The sequence below is a fragment of the Protomyctophum parallelum genome (genome assembly GCF_964188405.1).
Source record: "Protomyctophum parallelum genome assembly, chromosome: 6".
NCBI lineage: Eukaryota > Metazoa > Chordata > Actinopteri > Myctophiformes > Myctophidae > Protomyctophum > Protomyctophum parallelum.
In genome coordinates this window covers 34,439,682-34,459,660 of record NC_139701.1, presented here as the reverse complement: position 1 = coordinate 34,459,660, position 19,979 = coordinate 34,439,682, and the positions used below count along the sequence as shown (strand labels likewise).

The 19,979-nt window shown below is 41.5% G+C and overlaps 1 protein-coding gene across 2 annotated transcripts in view; it reads left to right on the top strand.

Annotated features, from left to right (window-relative positions):
* lrrc7 (leucine rich repeat containing 7) overlaps window positions 1–19,979 on the top strand; it is a gene marked incomplete at both ends in the record, with an annotated part of 103,338 nt that overhangs the window by 57,052 nt on the left and 26,307 nt on the right. Inside the window, 9 exons of one of the 2 annotated variants that reach the window (XM_083768210.1) lie at window positions 1,241–1,313; window positions 1,655–1,672; window positions 7,001–7,130; window positions 7,295–7,410; window positions 9,005–9,074; window positions 10,826–10,925; window positions 11,441–11,565; window positions 15,187–15,405; window positions 19,234–19,353. In XM_083768210.1, the coding sequence (XP_083624336.1) occupies window positions 1,241–1,313; window positions 1,655–1,672; window positions 7,001–7,130; window positions 7,295–7,410; window positions 9,005–9,074; window positions 10,826–10,925; window positions 11,441–11,565; window positions 15,187–15,405; window positions 19,234–19,353 (971 nt within the window). The remainder of the gene's footprint in view (window positions 1–1,240; window positions 1,314–1,654; window positions 1,673–7,000; window positions 7,131–7,294; window positions 7,411–9,004; window positions 9,075–10,825; window positions 10,926–11,440; window positions 11,566–15,186; window positions 15,406–19,233; window positions 19,354–19,979) is intronic. The other variant, XM_083768209.1, reaches the window with a different exon arrangement.

The following is a 19,979-nucleotide window of genomic DNA, read 5'->3' as shown; positions in this document are numbered from 1 at the left end:
CTTGCCGTCACTAGCACTGCGGCGCAGCCTTCGTGGGAAAACAAGACAGCGTAAGCTGTCAAAGAGAACGAGCTATCCGTTCACTTTGACGGGTGCTAAACGGGACGCTCAGGTCGCCGTTTGTAGCACGCGGCGGTGCTATATAGCTGGCCAGTGCCAGCAAAGACTCGCTCAGAGAGGCAGAGTAATATAGCAGTAGATAAGTACACTTATAAGTATAAGTAGTATAAGTATAAGTAGTATAGGTAAGAAGTAAACAAATAATACTAGCGTCGACTCACGTGCTGGGAGCGGGTAGTGCTAACGCTTGCCGTCACCAGCACTGCGGCGCAGCCTTCGTGGGAAAACAAGACAGCGTAAGCTGTCAAAGAGAACGAGCTATCCGTTCAACTTTGACGGGTGCTAAAACGGGACGCTCAGGTCGCCGTTTGTAGCACGCGACCGTGTGTGTTGCAGGGAAGCAGCGCGCACGCAGCCTATGCGAACAGGGGTTGTCTGCTTACCTTGTTCCCACGGGGAAAGAAGACGATGTGAAGCCCAGCTCCACTCGAAAACGATACAATAATAGTAGTATTAAGTCGCAGTCCCTGGAGGGCGAACGCACGCGTCACAGCTCCGACCAACAATGGTCGCGGGACTACCGGCGACTTAGTAGTAGCAAAGCAATAGTTCTGTTATCGTGCAGTTTAATTCTGCTGTAGAACTCTGTGCTATGTACAACTTGCGCAAAGCGAGAAGAAATTAGGGACTGAGCCCCGGACGACTGCCGGAAGTTATAGACGACTCCGGGTCATCACGGGGTCAACCGACATTGTTGGTATAAAATACTCGACTGCGCATGCGCGAAGGGACGTATTCAGTGCTTAAAGCACCGCCTCTGGCGGTCAGCAGGGACGAAATAGAACCCTCATTTTAATGGCCTAAAATCTTTATCTCCATATTTTTTTGTTAAATGAATGCTCTACATTAAAGTTCTTCATACTACAGTGTCACTGACTCACTGTATGGCTTTTGAATTTGAATTCCAAAAGTAACAGTTTTGGACATACAGTAATAAGGTTTCCACCCGACATCAATGAAATAACATGGCCACCTCTTTGGCTGAAGTCTATGTGCGAGAATGAAACAAACGGGAACGTGCATTGAATGAAAAATAAAGTTAACAAGCTGAATGTAGCACCTGTGAGGATTAGCTCTCTTTATATATCACCCTTTATCTCCTTCTTATGTATGTGTTTAGGAATGTTGAAGAAGTTAACAACGCTGAAGGTAGATGACAACCAGCTGAACTCACTGCCTAGCACCATTGGGAGGTAAAACCACACACACACATGCATGCATGCAAACGCATGCATGCATGCACGCACACACACACACACACACACACACACACACACACACACACACACACACACACATACTGTACGCACACATGCATGCATGCAATCAAACACGTATAAAAAGAAATGATTGAATTGAGGACCATTGGCAGGTTTTTATTTTCCTTGTATATAATATTTGGTTTATATTATTCAAGTTTACGGTGTTTGTTGCGGTTATTTTCCCTGTCAACTGTCATTAGTTGCTGTGTTCTATTTGCTGGTTGGTGATTGGTGGGTTCTGTGTGTTGTGTTCTCTGTTTCCATGGCATTAGTCCGAAGTCCAAACAGGGGTGAGTAACAGTAGCCTGCTGGATCCAGGGGTGCGTTCAGAGACAGAAATGATCAGAACTGTTACGCAAAGCTGCTATTACAGGACTGGGCTGGTGATCAATCAATTTCGGTTCAATTAATTCATTTACATTAGACATTTTGTGTGCAGTTCTTTAGCATTTGAATTTAATTTGCCAAATTGATCAGATATGTGGCATAGGTTGAATCTTTTTTAATTCCTTTTATATACATTTCTTTAAAGAAAATCCACTTCCTGGAATGGAAGTAGTCGAGCCCAGTCCTGTTTGAAAACCACACACAGACTGCGTTTAATGGAGGTTACCGTTAGACCAGAAATACATCCATTATAGTCCATTGCAAAACTGTAATCCAATTCAATACTTGGATTACAGGTATCACTATATGAAACTATAACCTTCCCAACTAGACACTAGCGTAGGACATTTATTAAGGGACACTTATTCATGTTATACAGCACACTGGAACATTTTGTCTTCTTGAACAAGTCCCTGGCTTTATCCTTAATCGATAGTACTGTAGATCCAGAACTCTCCCCCATCTCTCCTTTAATAATAAGCACTTTAATAGTAGCATCCCATTCTTACCCCGCTCGCTGCATAGATATTATTTAGTGTGCTATTTAAGTTTGCTATATAAACCATTAGCTTTGTAATTTAATCACAACCCATAGTAGAATCCATACTTGTATCTCTACATTCGTAAATAAGTACATGTATTATACATAAAGATACTGCTCTAAGTTATCTTGATGTTTCAGTGTGGATATGTATACGGATGGTGCACTGCGAAGTCAGTTATGAGAACATCATTTTGGGCTGTTTACCATCCTCAAGTGCAGTTATTCCCTCATAACTCACCTGCTTCAGGGCATATGGTCCCACTTATACCAAGTCCAACTTGTGAAGTTTCTGCAATTGCCCAAAAATATTAAACATGACATTAAAAAGGTTCTCCAAAATAGGGATACAACAATATCCTAGATTTTGCGATAGCAAATGATGATGTCTTGATATCAACAGTTGGCCTGTGACGGCATCTGCAATAGGTATTCCAGGCTGAATATTGTATTGTTTTTGTTTGAACGGCAGCGGAGGGACCTATGATCAGGTTCACGGCGATCACATCGCGTGCAGATATCTGTGTACATACGCTGATCTTTACAGCATCCGTCCTGTAAGAAACCTTAGAAGATGTTTTAAAGATCAGCAAAATTGAGCAAATTATCTTCTGCACAGACGGTGATCGCTGTGTGTGGACACAGGCTAGAGACAGACTTGCTGACGTGCGGTATGTCCTGTTGCTGCCGGCTGTGTTCACTCTGCTGCCGACACTACCCTGCTGACTTTTATCGTGTTGCATTGTTGTGGCTTATACGCACTGCTAATAGTTTTATCTCTCCCCTTTGTACCGTCTCCTTCCGTGATCGCTGCTTAAGTATAACATTGAATCACGGCCATAATTTAGTCATACAATGTCTGTACCAAGAAACAAAAGCTGAAAGTCATTATAATGCCTAACAAAAGCATGTCACATTAACCACAAATGGGTGGACTTTGCAAGCTAGCCGGAGCTTTATTACGGTGTCATAATGTTATGACACACGAATGGGAAATGAACAGCTAGCTGTGTCCTACAGATTTCAGTCATCCTTCTTTATATATTATTATATTGTGATAAATATTGTATCGTGGACTTGTTGTTGTGGTATTATCGTATCGTGATTTTTTTGTTATTGTTACATCCCTTTTCCGTATTAATTCATTCATTGTAGTTACTGTACAGTCATGTATCTTTGTCCAACAGGTGTCGCTAATTATACAAAATGGACAACCACCAGGAATTAGAAGTAGGCTACTGTACATTGTACATTATGGTGTGTGCGTTGATGTTTATTTTTTATTTATCGTTATTTATTTATTTTATGCTGTGAATAAATTCTGCACATCTGACATTAAGTGACACTAGTATAGTGATAGAGAATGAATGCACCCCCATGTGATGGGTCCCAGCCACATAGCATAGACATGGTAACGCCCTGCCTGCCTCTGATTGGCCTACTGACACTGCCCGTCTTGCCTGTCCTCCGATACTAAAAAAGATAAAGATCAAGGTATTCATTATAGTAAACTACTAAAAAAGATAAAGATCAACGGAAAAGAGACCTTTTTACAGTACACATGTATACAAATAAACAGGCCAACGGCATAAACAATATTAGTTTGCCTCTTCTACAAACATAAATGTTACTGTCGTGCATGATTATTGGCACGACACTAAAGTGCCAATAATCACAGTAAAGCACACCCTCGAGTGTAATATTGTGATTATACAACAGTTACCAAGTACCAACAAAACAAAACACATCAAAATAAATTCATATTGCGAGGCATTTCACTATCAAAATAATGTTTTGACCTCTGTTTCCCTGTAAATAGAAGAGTTCATTTGACGAAACATTTATAGTCCCCGTTGATTCAAAGTATCTGCGCTCTGAGGCTCCGTCTCAACAAAGCCAGCCCGGTGCAGTGGGAGGAATTCGTCTGAAGTCTGAACTACCGTATAATAATTCTTATGTCACTGTCACAATGACACAATGTCACAGTGACATATCTGCCCGGCTTCTAGGTAGTCTGTTGTTATTCTCTTTATATTCCCGGATTCGCCCCTGGTAAGCACATTTTACTGTAGAATCTACAGTAATATGTGCTTACCAGGCTACAGTGTAGATGGAAGCTACTGATTCTGCTCTAACTTCAACTCAGTATTGCTCTCCTCTCCTCAGACCGTATGGTGGCCCAGATGGCCCAATCGTCTGGGAACAATAACAGCAGGCTAATGTAATGTTAGCCGTGACAGTACATTAATGTAGAATGGTTGTCTCATTAGCATTATCCTGCTGTTTGCACACTGCCAGGCTAATGGCATGAGCGGGTCAGGACACTCTGCTTCCATGGATATAGCAATGGATTTTCTACTGATTTGCCAAACAAAAGGCTAGAGACCAGTGGTTGAGATCAAAGATCACACAGACGGCCTTGCTCAATCTGCCTTATCCTCTGGTCTTGACCCATTATAACACCTGTTGGGGTAGTTGTTGCTATGTACAGTATATAGCAACAGGATTTAGAAGGCGTTTTTAGAATGGGCATCAGATCATGTGGCCCTATCCAAATTAGTTCTCCAATAGCCTCTTGTCATGTCTTTTTTTTGGACGAAGACCAACACCTGCCCTATGTGTTCTGCACATGGTACAGATTTCAACTAGGTTTATACTAAGCTTAACTATATTTAACATATCTGTCACCATTGCTTTTATTTCTTTAGTCTGTTAAAAACAGATTCCCCTCTCTCTCTCTCTCTCTCTCAGCACTACCCCTCTCTCTGTTTCTGGCACCCCCTACTGGTATTAATAAATGCACGCACGCAGCATTACCCCGTGACTGCTACTTGACTGATACATGATACACACGGACATTCCTGGTTGTAGGAGTGGTTGCACCACTCAAAAATACAATAGCGTCCTTTCTCAACAAGCACCCGTGTCCACCTGTCCTGTGCTCTCATTGGCTGTAGCTAGGGTGACCAGATCCCAACTAACCCGATGTGGGACAAAGAGTGTGTTTGTGTGGGACACATGCGGGTAAATAATGTGTATACGAAAACAAAAATAATAACATTTCTATTCCTCAATTAGACATTTCTATTCTGCCCCTCACATGCCATCTGGTTGATTCAGTAGCACATAATAGGACTATGATGATAATAACTATAATAGAACTACTATGCAAATAAAATAAACTTAACATAAATGCATTTAAATGAACTATTATTGGACAAACAGGACAATAGACCAACCAATACAACTGGAGTCACTGGACAATTCACCAACCAACCAACCAACCAACCAACCAACCAACCAAGGGGATTTGATTTGATTGTGAAGGCATGAATAACCAATACATAAATGTTTACTTTATCAAAGTATCCTCCTCCTATAACAAAGCCAACTACTGCAAATTATTTTGAAATTATACAGGTAAAATAAATAAAAGATAAAATAAATTAAACCAGAAATATAAATCAAAATTGGTCAGCATTGGAGGCAACTCATAATACATTAAACTGTAAACACACTTCTCCACCATAGCAGCACAGCCAGGGTCACCTTTTAGGTGTTTATGTTGTCCATTACAAGTCTGAAAGACTCTCAGTTGTACTGTGTGGTAAACACTAGTTATTTCAGCTGCTGTTACCTTTTCTTCTTGTTTTGGTTTTTAGTACAAACGTGTCCATGCTCCGTGAAGCCTCCACGTTGCTTCACGTCGCTATATTCACCTCCTCCGTGTCACTGAGAAACGACTCTAATTACAAATGTCACAGAAGACTCTTTCAATATGCCTTGCACTGCATGGTGTCTTCACCCACGGATAAATAGTTTTTCTGTGCTTGTTGTAACTGCACTTCATTTTCTTCCCCTTTCTTCCTTTCGTTGTACTGTGTTTCGCGCGTTGTTTTGTTTTGGTGGGTGTACTGTTCACTAAACTATCCGCTGCCGCACCGCATTGATTTGATTTCCCCCTCTCTGCCCGGTTGTTTGATTGACAGCCAATCCTACCTACCTACACACACACACACGGCCCTCCCCCTGGCCCTGTCATAACAGCCTCTGCAGCTCTGCTGCTCTCCCACAGTACAGACCCACAGATAAAGACACATTTGAAAACTGGAGCCTGTCTATCATAATGCGGGACAACGTCTCAATTTGCGGGACGCATGAAAAGTCATTGAAATGCGGGACAATCCCGCACAAATCGGAACATCTGATCATCTGTAGCTGTAGCTTGTCTCTGCCCTCCCTGCTGGTAACATTTCAATAGTGTGTGTGGTGGATCTGTGACGCAACGTCGAGTGCTCGGATTATACTCGGATTCCATCTTTGAACAGTTCACACAGAGTTCAAAACCTTTGAGAGCCATTGCTGATATGCCTCCGATCTGGGGCTGTAACTCAGCATCTGTCTGTCTTTTGGACGGTAACGATGGTGTCAGGAAGGTGCAGTATTGTCCTTTCCTTTTGGTCTGCGCTGGTACTTTGGGTCTCGGCCACTTGGACGGCTCTCTGCGGACAGTGTATTATCTCGGTGTCGTGACATTAATATAGTTATGCAGTCACCCTCGACTTCATAAAGTTAAAATGTTGTCGTCATAGTTTTTTGTTTTTTTGTTGGCAGAGATTCTGTGACATTATCTTCTCTAATGTACTCTCTATCTCACCTCCCCCTCTGTCTCTCTCTGTCTCTCTACCAGTCTGTCTCTAATGGAGGAGTTGGACTGTAGTTGTAATGAACTGGAGTCGCTGCCTTCCACCATCGGTTACCTGCACAATCTGAGGACCTTCGCTGCCGACGAGAACTTCCTTACTGAGCTACCCCGGGAGGTAGGGAAACACACTCGCACGGCCGCACGCACGCACGCACGCACGCACGCACGCACGCACGCACACACACACACACGCCACAGAAGTGAAGGGGAAATAACTGAAAACCTGCAGTGAAAACTACAGCGCTGTGTAGTGTAATTCACTGTATTGTTGTGTTTCAGATTGGTAACTGTAGGAATGTGACGGTGATGTCACTACGTTCCAATAAACTGGAGTTTCTGCCCGATGAGATCGGACAGATGACTAAACTACGGGTCCTCAACCTTAGTGATAACAGGTAGGCCTACAAATACACATGAGCACGCACGCACGCACGCACGCACACACACACACACACACACACACACACACACACACACACACACACACACACACACACACACACACACACACACACACACACACACACACACACACACACACACATTTTGTTCATAAGAAAACCTGACTTGCAGACAGTCCCCTTGAGACTCTCACCAAAGCATTTCTCTCCCTGCATGTCTGTCTCTAATGGGAATACTGTAGGCCTAGCAATATTTCGTAAACACACATTAACAGTGCCAGTTAACCAGACATTATCACTTTGACTACTGAACCTGAGTTACTCTAATTAATTGACTGTAGAACACTTTCCCTCCCGTTCGCAAGTTGCCCGAGTTATGTTTTCATTGTTTAATCCACATTTTAATCCGTTTTAAGTCATATGGGCAATCCACCAAACAGAGTGGGATAGGAGACACGTTTTGATGACATCATTGCAAAAAGGTCCGTCGCTCCGGCGTGCAAAGGTTATGAGAAATTGAGTCTGAATTCATTACAATGGTGGGGGTGGAGCAGTGCGGAGCGCTTCCTGCACCTGTGGTTGTCGGCACTTTGGAATATGTTTGACCACTACGAGCAATCCACCATTGGGCAGGCTAAGACAATTGACCCCTCTCATGTACTGTATCCCGAGTAAGGTTCCTGCCATTAGGTAGGGGGGGTCCATGCGTGGAGCTGTAATAGGTACAAGTTAGTATTCCTTTGTCCCTCTGTCAATTACACTCCTCAATGGAGGGCAGACAGTGGGATAGAAGGTACAAAATAAAGTGACTTTGAATTGAAGAAGTGCTGCACACAGATGAAGTAGTTTAGTAGTTTGCGTATCACCTCGCTAAAGAAAACCTCCATAGTGTTCAGTCAGGCACTGCACTGCACTTGACACTAGCTGTGTTTCAATCTGTTAGCGCTATATAAACCTTGCTGATTTAATATGCAGGAACAGACCATATGGATTTTACAACGCATAATGTCTCATTTTAAAAGCGAAGATTAAAGAGTTTAAAATGGAAATAGAGCTAATCCGCTCGGGCCTTAGTTGGGTGTAGGCTCTCAGGTTTTCGGTTCTGAAAGTACTGCCTCTAAGTACACAGTCCTGATACACCAGGAGGAGTGCAGTCTGTTCCTACAGCAATGCGAGAGTGAAAATTCACAGGAAAGACATCCTCCCACACTTTATCCACTTCGGGTCGTCTGGAGGAATATGTTGAGTTCTTAGACAATTGAAAAACAGAAACAGTTCCAAAATCATGGCACTGTGTGTCTTTAGGTGTGAAGAACAGGTCACTTTCCTCCCTACCTTCACACACACACACACACACACACACACACACACACACACACACACACACACACACACACACACACACACACACACACCACCTGTGACAGTGGTCTGACTCTGTGCTCATGGTTTACTGTTAGCATAGGAATGGGTGAGTGTGTTTCCATGGTGACGGGCTCATCAGGCTGTTCTGTGGGTGGGTGGTAGAGAAAGACTGCTCTACCTTTTCTTTTATTGCTCTCTCTCTCTCTCTCTCTCTCTCTCTCAGATTAAAGAATCTACCATTTACCTTTACCAAGTTGAAGGACTTGGCAGCTCTGTGGCTTTCTGACAATCAGGTACAGTGCTGTTCCCTCCCACACGCTCACTCAGGGAGTCAGGGACCAGTGTATTGAAGCAACATACAAAAACTCGCTATTCCATTACATAAATTATAATTATAATTATAATTATACATAAAGCAGCATCTTGTTCGTGACATAACATAGATGATAGGATCCAACAGGAAGCACGCACATCTCCAGAAATTCTACAGGTGCTGTTCAAAAATATACGTACAATGAAAAGGAAGGGATGTCCGCACACTGTTTCACTGCTCCCAGGGACATTTCTTTATTGGTACAACGTTTTGACCCGTGTGGGTCTTCGTCAGGTATACCTGACGACGACCCACACGGTTCGTCGTCGCATTGAACGGTTGTTATTGTTTGCCTGGACGATGAGAAGCAGTGGCCGGCGCCATTACAGCAATAAGGGCTCTGTGCAATAAGCACCGTTTTGACCAGAAATGCCACATGGGAGGGGGATTTGGAGACTAAAGCGATTGAAAGTCTAAGCTAACAACAGATAGCCATCCGAAGCTAATGTGAGTAGTATTTCCACTAGAGCGAAACACATTTATACAACTGAATAAACTTAGCTAGGTATTTTGGCAGCGTCGCTTCCCGACAAATAACGCAGACTACGTTTTTTAGCGGGTGAAAAGGTTAAATTGCAGGAGAGACAGGTAGACCCCTCTCAGTTGAACAAACATACTGCTGCAATGATCACCATAGAATCAGAATATAGAACCCTTTTTGTTTTAACCAAAAAATAAATATCACTAACCCTTTAATTAAGTTATCACTCAGGATAATGTAGTGTGTAGACTGGAGCACTTACTGTACATTGCAATCACTGCTTCATTCACAAGCAGGCTGTATGACTGTATGAGGCTGCTTCTGAGAGCTCCAAGAAGCTCCAGTGCAAGTCAAATGTTTGTCAGTGTTGGGGTTCCCACCTGCTCTGCTGTGCTACGCAATCTTATGTATAAATTCATGAGTAGGGTATCTGAGTCAGTAAATGACATCATTAATGTCATCACTAACCCGATACGTAGTTCTGTCAGGTTCTCCTCCAGACTGTGGAACCATTGGCGAACTTGTCTGTATGTTCGAAACTGAATATGGTGGAACTCTTTTTATTGTATATTTCTTTCTATATTATTATCTTCTTATCTATTGTGTTGCTGTTCTGTACTGTGATATGGATTCCCCTGAGTCTGCAATAAATAATCAATCAATCAATCAATCAATCATAAATATAACATGTCTAGTCATAACTAGTCAACTGTTTTTAATCTTTATGTATGACCCTTGTCAGTGGTGGAAATTAACTATTTAATTTACTTAAGTACTGTACTTAAGTACCATTTTGAGGTATTTTGTACTTTACTTGAGTATTTCCAATTTCCAATACTTATACTATACTTATTTTAATTACTAGTTACGTTGTAACTAGTAACGCATAATGCGACGCATTGTGAGCTTGTATATTGATTTTAGTTTTTTCAAATTATTTTATACATCTGAAAACTTGAAATGACATTCTGCATAATCAGTACTTTTACTTTTGGTATTTTAAGTATATTTTGATGCCAACCCTTACCCTTACAACCCTGTACCTTTACTCAAGTACATTTTGAATTTGGGACTTTTCCTTGTAACGGAGTATTTCTATATTGCAGTATTGATACTTTTACATGAGTAAAACATTTGCGTACTCTTTCCACCATGTGCGCCTGTCACTACTAACATGCCTGCTCATACAGTCCAAGGCTCTAATCCCGCTGCAAACAGAAGCTCACCCAGAAACCAAACAACGGGTCCTCACCAACTACATGTTTCCCCAGCAACCTCGGCACGATGAGGGTATCTACAACCATTCTGTGTTTGTAATGTGCTGTGCTCTGTGTGTGTGTGTGTGTGTGTGTGTGCGTGTGTGTGTGTGTGTGTGTGTGTGTGTGTGCGTGTGGCGTGTGCTCGCACGTGCACGTGCGTGCGCATGTAGATTACCAATAAAACGGTTCATAATACATTTTTAATCCTCATATCTGTATGTAATTTCCTCAAATTATCGTCCCTGTCGGGTGGAAACAACTGTTATCTTTTCAGGATTCAAATTCAAAAATCTGTAGCAGATCTGATCCTTTTGATGCTGCCTGTAGTATGATCAAGGAGGGCGTTACATTATGAAAAACACCCAAAACGTTGGAATATGGAGATGAGCGGTTTCTGCCCCACAGCAGCCTCATACTTTTAACACTACCATACTGTATATGTGTGTGTAACGTCCCAAAGCGATACTTTACATTATTACATGACATTATTATTACTCTTTGTGTGTGTGCGTGTGTGTGTGTGCGTGCGTGCGTGTGTTTCAATAGATTACCAGTCGGACAGTGACAGTTTTAATCCAACGCTCTGGGAGGAGCAGCGACAGCAGAGGATGACTGTGGCCTTCGACTTTGAGGACAAGAAGGAGGAGGAGGATACCTCTGGGAAAGTCAAGGTCAGCCCTCTCTCTCTCTCTGTTTCTCTCTCTGTTTCTCTCTCTCTCTCTCTCTCTTTTCTATAGGTCGTCAGAGGTCAGAATTATCTCCGTAAATAACAACGTAATTTGAATGTCTCTTGAGTGTGTAAATCGTTGCTGTCAGGCAGAAATCTCCATATAACGGTACCATTAACCGTTTGTGTTTTCTTGGTAAATGAATGCCCTACGTGATCACCCTAAAGCATCAAAGGTAGCAGCTCCACAAGCTCCAAACGCTGCTCTTTTCAGCTTGTTGATCTGATACTATTGCTGTTTTTTCATTTGAATCCTGAAAAGTAACAGTTTTGGACATCTGAGGTTTCCACCTGACAGAGATGATATACTTTATATAATAAGCTGTCAACATGTTTTTAACTTTATTGTGTCGATAGCCTACATATTCAAACAAATACATTTGATACATTTACTGTTATTTAATCATATTTTACACTTTTGTTTGTGTGTGCGCGTGTGTGCGTGTGTGCGTGTGTGTGCGTGTGTGTGTGTGTGTGTGTGTGTGTGTGTGTGTGTGTGTGTGTTTGTGTGTGTGCATACATGTGATCCTTCACCCATACAGAAAGGAAAAAAGAAAAGAGGAAAAACAGGACCCTATACATAAACAAAAAAAGAGCTGTCAAAGTTAATGCGTTAATAACGCTTTAACATGGCGAACATGGCAACTGCAGCATGCATTAATAACGCATTAACAAAATGCTATTCTATCGCCACTAATTATTTTATTGCCATTAACACAAACAAATGAATAAATAAATACATTTCCATTTGGCCCACGCATAGTTTAGGACACAGCACTCTCTATGCCCATGCGCATGTGCAGTGGCATGTAACCACAGATTCATACGTTGTAGATTTGTTAGGTTGAAGTAGAAAACTATAACTAGTCAGGGCAGTTCTGCTGTTGTTTTCCGTTTTAGAAGAATGTGTGACTGTGTCACATAATGCATACAGTGGATAAGGATGCCTATTTATTTTATAATGTATATGTTGTGGCATAGGCTACGTAACTTCTTAGCACAGTGTGCTAGTATAGCTGCTATAATGCTAGTCCTCGCGAGAGCAAAATGTGCGATCGCGTGTTGCTGCATACAATATATGCTGTGGAATTCCATGGCCGTAGTATACGATTACGATTAGAATACCAACCCTAACCCACAACTCATTCGTACTGAAACATACCACATCTATTTCTAAGCAAAATTCCTAATAGTAGATTGGTATGTGACAAGAAGGTCACAATATCCTACATTGAAGTCCTAGTTCTCGCTTTCCATTGTTTTTTGTCCACTTTATTTGTTCATTTTGTGTCATCCTGTTTGAATTCCATCATTTCAAAATGAATGTTCTAGTGAACCTTTATAAGTATAAAGGTGGACACTACATCATTGTGTGAGTACTCATATTACTAAGGTTAAATTGAGCAGACCATTATACCAACCTATACCCTTTGAGACACACATACGTGTAATTGAGGGCGTGGCTGAGTCCGACATTGTCTTGGAGGTGCAAACAACACAGGTATAAATACTGAGTCTGTGGGACAGATCGTATACGCCAGTGGTTCCCAAACCTTTTAGCTCGAGACCCAAAAAATAAACTTTTGTCCGAGACCCAAACTAGTGAAAATGGCAGATCTACAAGCGTCATGCTGCATTGTGAGCCTGTAGATAAGCTCTTTTTTGCTACTTCTTAACATTAATTTGTTCTAACATTTGTTATTCTAATTTATGGAATTTTTGATTTTTCTTTGATTTCTTCATGGAATTACTGAAAAATTATTGATTAGTTTCTATTTAGTTTTTACGTTTAGCTTTTTTTTGGGAATGTTTTTTGAAAATGTTTTGAAATAATAATAATTAAAAGCTAAATGTAGGAAACAAAAAATAAAGGGACCCATAAAAATGTCTGCAACCCACAAATTGGTCCCCACCCACTGTTTGGGAACCAGTGGTATATGGTTTGAGATATCTTTATTATTTTCTCGTATACAGTGAGATATTTTCTGTCCAAAAAAGAATCGTAGTGTAGGGACCTGCAACATGAAACATGACGACAGAGATCTTGATCAAATGTGATAAATACCTATACTTGTTTGCATCTCCAACACGCTCACGTGTGGTCGATTCCCTTCCCCTGTTCGCACGTACTATGGCATGATGTCACCGAAGCTAAAAGTATCTGCTGCAGCCTGTTTGTATGCTAACGCAGTACCTTCTGAGGGTTTCTGGACAATATTTGTCACTGTTTTGGATTGTTAATGGAGTTCGAATAATAAACATTTGCATAAAGCAAGCAGATTTTGTCCACTCCCATGTTGATAAGAGTATTAAACACTTGACAAATATCCCTTTGAGGTACATTTTGAACAGAATTTGCGATTAATCTTGATTAACCTCGGATGCCAGCCTTGCTTTGTCTGAAAGAAAGCCTGGGGAACATTGAAATGAAAAGTGGATAGAAGGTGGCGGTCGGCTGACAGTATGAGCAGGAGCTGTTCTAGCGGGAGAGGGGCTCAACCAGGTGTGCACATCAATAGAGTCCACATTAAACTACTGCTCAATGAAACAAACATGGCGAGTCTTGGCGACTGCAGCATTTAACATTATGCCAACAAAAGCTGTTAATTGTTGTGTTTGTTTGTGTGTGGCAGAAAAGTAACAGGACTGTGGCTGCCACGCTCATGACTCAATGCTAATTAAGTAACCGCTTATGTCACTGTGTTGCGCAACATCTCACCACTATTCTGCTAACATTGTTTACTTCTCTCACTCAGTGCTTCTGTTCCATTTCTTTCACGAACGCGCAACGAACAGCTCTCTCATTACGAACGATGTTGTTGTGCTGTCATAGTGAAGATTAAATTAATCTGTCAGTAAACGAGTTAAACAGGAATTTCAAATCGATTCATTGCGTGTTTGTGCCACCTCCAGTTGTGTGACGGAGGGTAACAGTGGTGCAATTAAACAAGCACAGAGTGAGAGAAGTGAACAATATTATAGCAGAATAGTGTTGAGATGTAATAAGCGGTTACTCAATTAGCATTAGCATGGAGTCATGAGCGTGGTTGCCACAGGCATGTTATTTTTCTGACATAACCTCAAGCAATATATTCATACATTTCTCTTCCAATTTAGCTGATAGATAGAAATTGTTTGATTTCATTTTGTTTTGCACCCAGTGTGAACAACACAGATGGACTCCGGTCCCGTCACCACTCAATCACAGTGGAGCCACACCCCAGCGAGTGAGCTGCTCACTCATTCTATCCACTGTTTCAATTGAGTTTCTCCAGACTTCCATTCAGAGTGGAGCGAGATTGGAGGGCTGGCTACGCGCGACTAAAGCCCAGTCCCCACCAATGATTCGTAATGCAACAAATTGCAACCTGCAACGGGACAATTCAGACACCGTATTGCAACCCTATGTTGCACCGCTAATCATTGGTGTGAACTGGACTTAAATCGTGATTAACTATGGAAAATCATAAGATTAATCACAATTAATATATAGTTTGACAGCACTAATATATATTGTGTGTACACACACACACACACACATATATATACACATATGTTTATGTAGGTGGAGATTAACCTGAAGCGCTACCCTACACCCTACCCCGAGGACCTGAAGAACATGGTGAAGTCGGTTCAAAGCCTCGTGGGTAAGGGTGTGCACAGTGGACATGCACATCAGCACCAGCTGAGCACAGGCACTGCCACCTCGGCAGGCACCAACATGGAGCACACACACCTCAGCAAGGAGCCCTACGAACCACCGTGGCCCCTGCCGCCCAAAGAGGTAGGATACACTGTCACACGTTCACATCGTTAGCCTCATAGGATAAATGCATAAGTCATTTTTTATGATTTTCGGATAATAAGGAAAAACACATTTTCTCGCAAGTATGTAAGAGTTTTTAATGCAGATTTTTACAATGGTTTCCTGAGGGGTTAACAAAATGTTTTTTACAAAAAGATAAACATGAGAGTCATTCCATAACAAAAAAAAGTGACTTAGGCCATTTTCAAGAAAATAATCTGTGACTTAGGCATTTTTTAATACATGTCTACTAAACACCTGGGGGTCTATTAGAGTGATGTTAACTCCATACTAAACACCTGGGGGTCTATTAGAGTAATGTTAACTCCATACTAAACACCTGGGGGTCTATTAGAGTGATGTTAACTCCATACTAAACACCTGGGGGTCTATTAGAGTGATGTTAACTCCATACTAAACACCTGGGGGTCTATTAGAGTGATGTTACCATACTAAACACCTGGGGGTCTATTAGAGTAATGTTAACTCCATACTAAACACCTGGGGGTCTATTAGAGTAATGTTAACTCCATACTAAACACCTGGGGGTCTATTAGAGTGATGTTAACTCCATACTAAACACCTGGGGGTCTATTAGAGTAATGTTAACTCCATACTAAACACCTGGGGGTCTGTTAGAGTAATGTTAACTCCATACTAAACACCTGGGGGTCTGTTAGAGTAATGTTAACTCCATACAGAACACCTGGGGGTCTATTAGAGTGATGTTAACTCCATACTAAACACCTGGGGGTCTATTAGAGTGATGTTAACTCCATACTAAACACCTGGGGGTCTGTTAGAGTAATGTTAACTCCATACAGAACACCTGGGGGTCTATTAGAGTAATGTTAACTCCATACTAAACACCTGGGGGTCTGTTAGAGTAATGTTAACTCCATACTAAACACCTGGGGGTCTGTTAGAGTAATGTTAACTCCATACAGAACACCTGGGGGTCTATTAGAGTGATGTTAACTCCATACTAAACACCTGGGGGTCTATTAGAGTAATGCTAACTCCATACTAAACACCTGGGGGTCTGTTAGAGTAATGTTAACTCCATACTAAACACCTGGGGGTCTATTAGAGTGATGTTAACTCCATACTAAACACCTGGGGTCTATTAGAGTAATGTTAACTCCATACAGAACACCTGGGGGTCTATTAGAGTAATGTTAACTCCATACTAAACACCTGGGGGTCTATTAGAGTAATGTTAACTCCATACTAAACACCTGGGGGTCTGTTAGAGTAATGTTAACTCCATACTAAACACCTGGGGGTCTATTAGAGTAACTGTTGTTTGCTGTGTATGCAATGTAAAAATGCCCAAGTCACACAAAGTGAGTTAGGCGGCAACGTAAAAATGCTCAAATCACACAAGTGACTTAGGCAGATCATCATTTTTGAAGATTGTGAGCTTTGTGATTGGCTGAGGACATAGGCGATGATCCAGAACGATGCAGCAGCCCCAGGAGATCACCTGTATGCAGAAATCTCAATTTCGCCAAAAAATGACTTAGGCATTTATCCTATGAGGCTAACGACATGTAGTTGCAATGCATGTCCTTGTTTACCAAGTTGATCGTATGTTTTCTAACAAACTAGCAAGTATAAGATATTTAGATGAAAATTGATATCAAATATCTATGCCCGTTACCTGATTTTGAAATATCAAACTCAAGCAGCAGATGTAGAACTGTGTTTGTTAGTACACTAATAGTAGAATGCCATGTTATCTGTATTCAAGAGTAGTAATGTGTGATGCAGCTACAGTGTTAAAGGGCCTAGCCTAGAACATGACATTTCACTAGACTTTTCTCATTTTGGAGGTTTGTTGATGTAAGTATGCGCCTTCTACCACTCACTTTTTTGTGAGCTAGCTATCCAATGAGCTCTTATGATTTGATGCCCAACAACACACCATATCCAGGTTAAATCCCCCTTCTCTATTTCTCCATAACTTCTGACATTTTTCTTGCACCCCACCTCTTTTGCAACCAGAGCTTATTTTAATGATACACAAAGGCACAAGAGACACTTTCCTGGGGGAAGATATTTTAGTCATGACGCCATGTTCATGACCGAAAACCTGTCGTGAAAATATGGTCTCACTTCCTTTCTGGACTACAAAGTCACACCTCCACGCAGCCTCCCCCCTCTCCACAAGGAGGTGAAGTGCACTAAAGCATTATGGGCATTGTAGGAATTCAGCAATCCAGTCAAACCCTAGTCAAACACACAGACTTCATTATTTTTCTGGCCATAGGGTGCAAATTTCAAATTGTGCCACTGTTATCTACTACAAATACCATTAACATTGAGTGACTGCAGTTTCTTCCAGCGGTGAAATGTCCCTTTAACACAAAGAAATACTCGAGCATGATTTTATCGAATCATATTGGTTCACCGATCTGAGTGCCAGGGTAAATTACAAAGGAACTTTATGCAGAACAACCAGTCAATCAAACAAACAAAAATAACTGAAACAGGAGCAATCATGGTTAAAATGTTATGGAACATTCCTTTGAACTGACCGGAGCTCAGTTTTAAATAATTTTGGAGTTCATTCCAAGATGTTGGGCTGCTGACAGAGAAAGCTGTCTTGCCCAGCTCTGTCTGAGCATGAGGAACCTTGAGCATTAAGAAACAACTAGAGTGGGTCTGATAGGTAATAATTTAATTTATAAATGATTCATGTATAGACATGTATATATACATGACATCACATACTTTAAATACTCTGATGACACTGCCATTCTCTGACTGCTCCATGACAATAACTCTATTACGGTCTATCAGAATACCATCTCTCATTTCACACAGTGGTGCACTGACAACTATCTAGAGTTGAATGTGGTCAAAACAAAAGAACTGGTCATTGAAACAACAACCCACACTGGACTTAACCCACTCCTCATTAATGGTAAAACAATAGAACAGGTTGACAGCTTCACATATCTTGGACTCACAATGGACAATAGACTTAGGTTTGATCAACACATTACATCTCTCCAGTCACGCTTTCAGCAAAGACTCCATGTAATCCGTAAATTAAGATCATTATCTGTTGCTCCTCATCTTCTGCTATTATTGTACAAAAGCATTATTCAACCTGTTCTGTTGTACTGTTCTGCATGTTTTTACACCATACTGTCCATGCCTAACAGGAACAAACTTTTCAGTATCACCCGTATTGCTTCCAAAATCATAGGACTTCCTACACCCACACTTTCTGATATGAACAATAAGGCCATCACACGGCCCAGGCCGTAGCGTAACGGTCTGGGCACCGGACTGGTGATCCAGTCGCAGTGTGCCGCGGGTTCGACTCCCGGACCCGACACGGCCTTTACTGCATGTCATCCCCCCATCTCTCTCCCGTTTCCTGTCAGCCTACTGTCTGTCCCTTCAAAAATCAATAAAAGGCGTAAGCCGCAAAAAAAAATATCTTTAATAAGGCCATCACACGACTAGCACTCTCGATATCAAATGACACTGACCATCCTCTGTATCGTTTATTTAACCTCATGCCATCTGGACAAAGATACAGAACCTTGCCATGGAAAAAGGTCCGTTTTAGTAGGAGTTTTGTCCCCTCAGCCATCGCAGCATTAAACAAACTGCCCCGCCGATAGGATGGTTCTGTACACAGTGGGGACCTCATGTTTTGTTTTTTTGTATTGTCTTGGTGTTATGTGCTCTGTGTTGTTTTTGATGTGGGTGTTGAACTGTTGAACAGATTGTGAAGACAAATATCCTTCGGGACAATAAAGATTATTATTATATGTGCATGTGTGCTAGGTGACCGACAGAGACATGCAGGACTTCGCTCAGACCCAGCTAATGGATCAGGGATCAATCCATAACTCTGGCATCGACATTCCCAAGCGAAAGGATAAGGAAGAGACGGAGAGCTCTGAGGTCAGAACCGTGCATTTAAAGGTGCACACACACACACACACACACACACACACACACACACACACGCAAAAATATACTTGGATTTTCAAGTTTGTAAAATCTCTCCTACAGAATGTGAGCTCACTATGATATGATATGATATGATATAGTACTTTATTGTCAGTTCACATTGAAATATGTGTTTGTTTGCTGGTAAACAGGTGTATTTAGGTCATACTTTGATACAAATCCATCATGTTTGACACATTTCACCCAATCTTACAAAACAGATTCAGGTTATTGCAAAGTAACATTATTATTTACACAATTCATAATTAAAATTATTCTGCTCTCTGCCATGCTCTGATGAGAGCTCAGTTAAGCAATATTACACGAGAGGGTGTGGGTTAACGTGATGATTGCCACGACAGGGACAGGGACAGGGTCAGGAATGGGATGAAGTCGCGTTCCGCAAGCATCACTGAAGTGGCAATAATCACGTTAAACCACACCCTCGAGTGTAATATTGCAATTCTACAACAGTTACCCTTAAAACTAAGAAAATCGCTGAAAGAATATATTTTTTTAATGACAGATGTAGTCACTACGACCACAAATGTCCCAAGAAACTAGCTAGGCTAGCCACC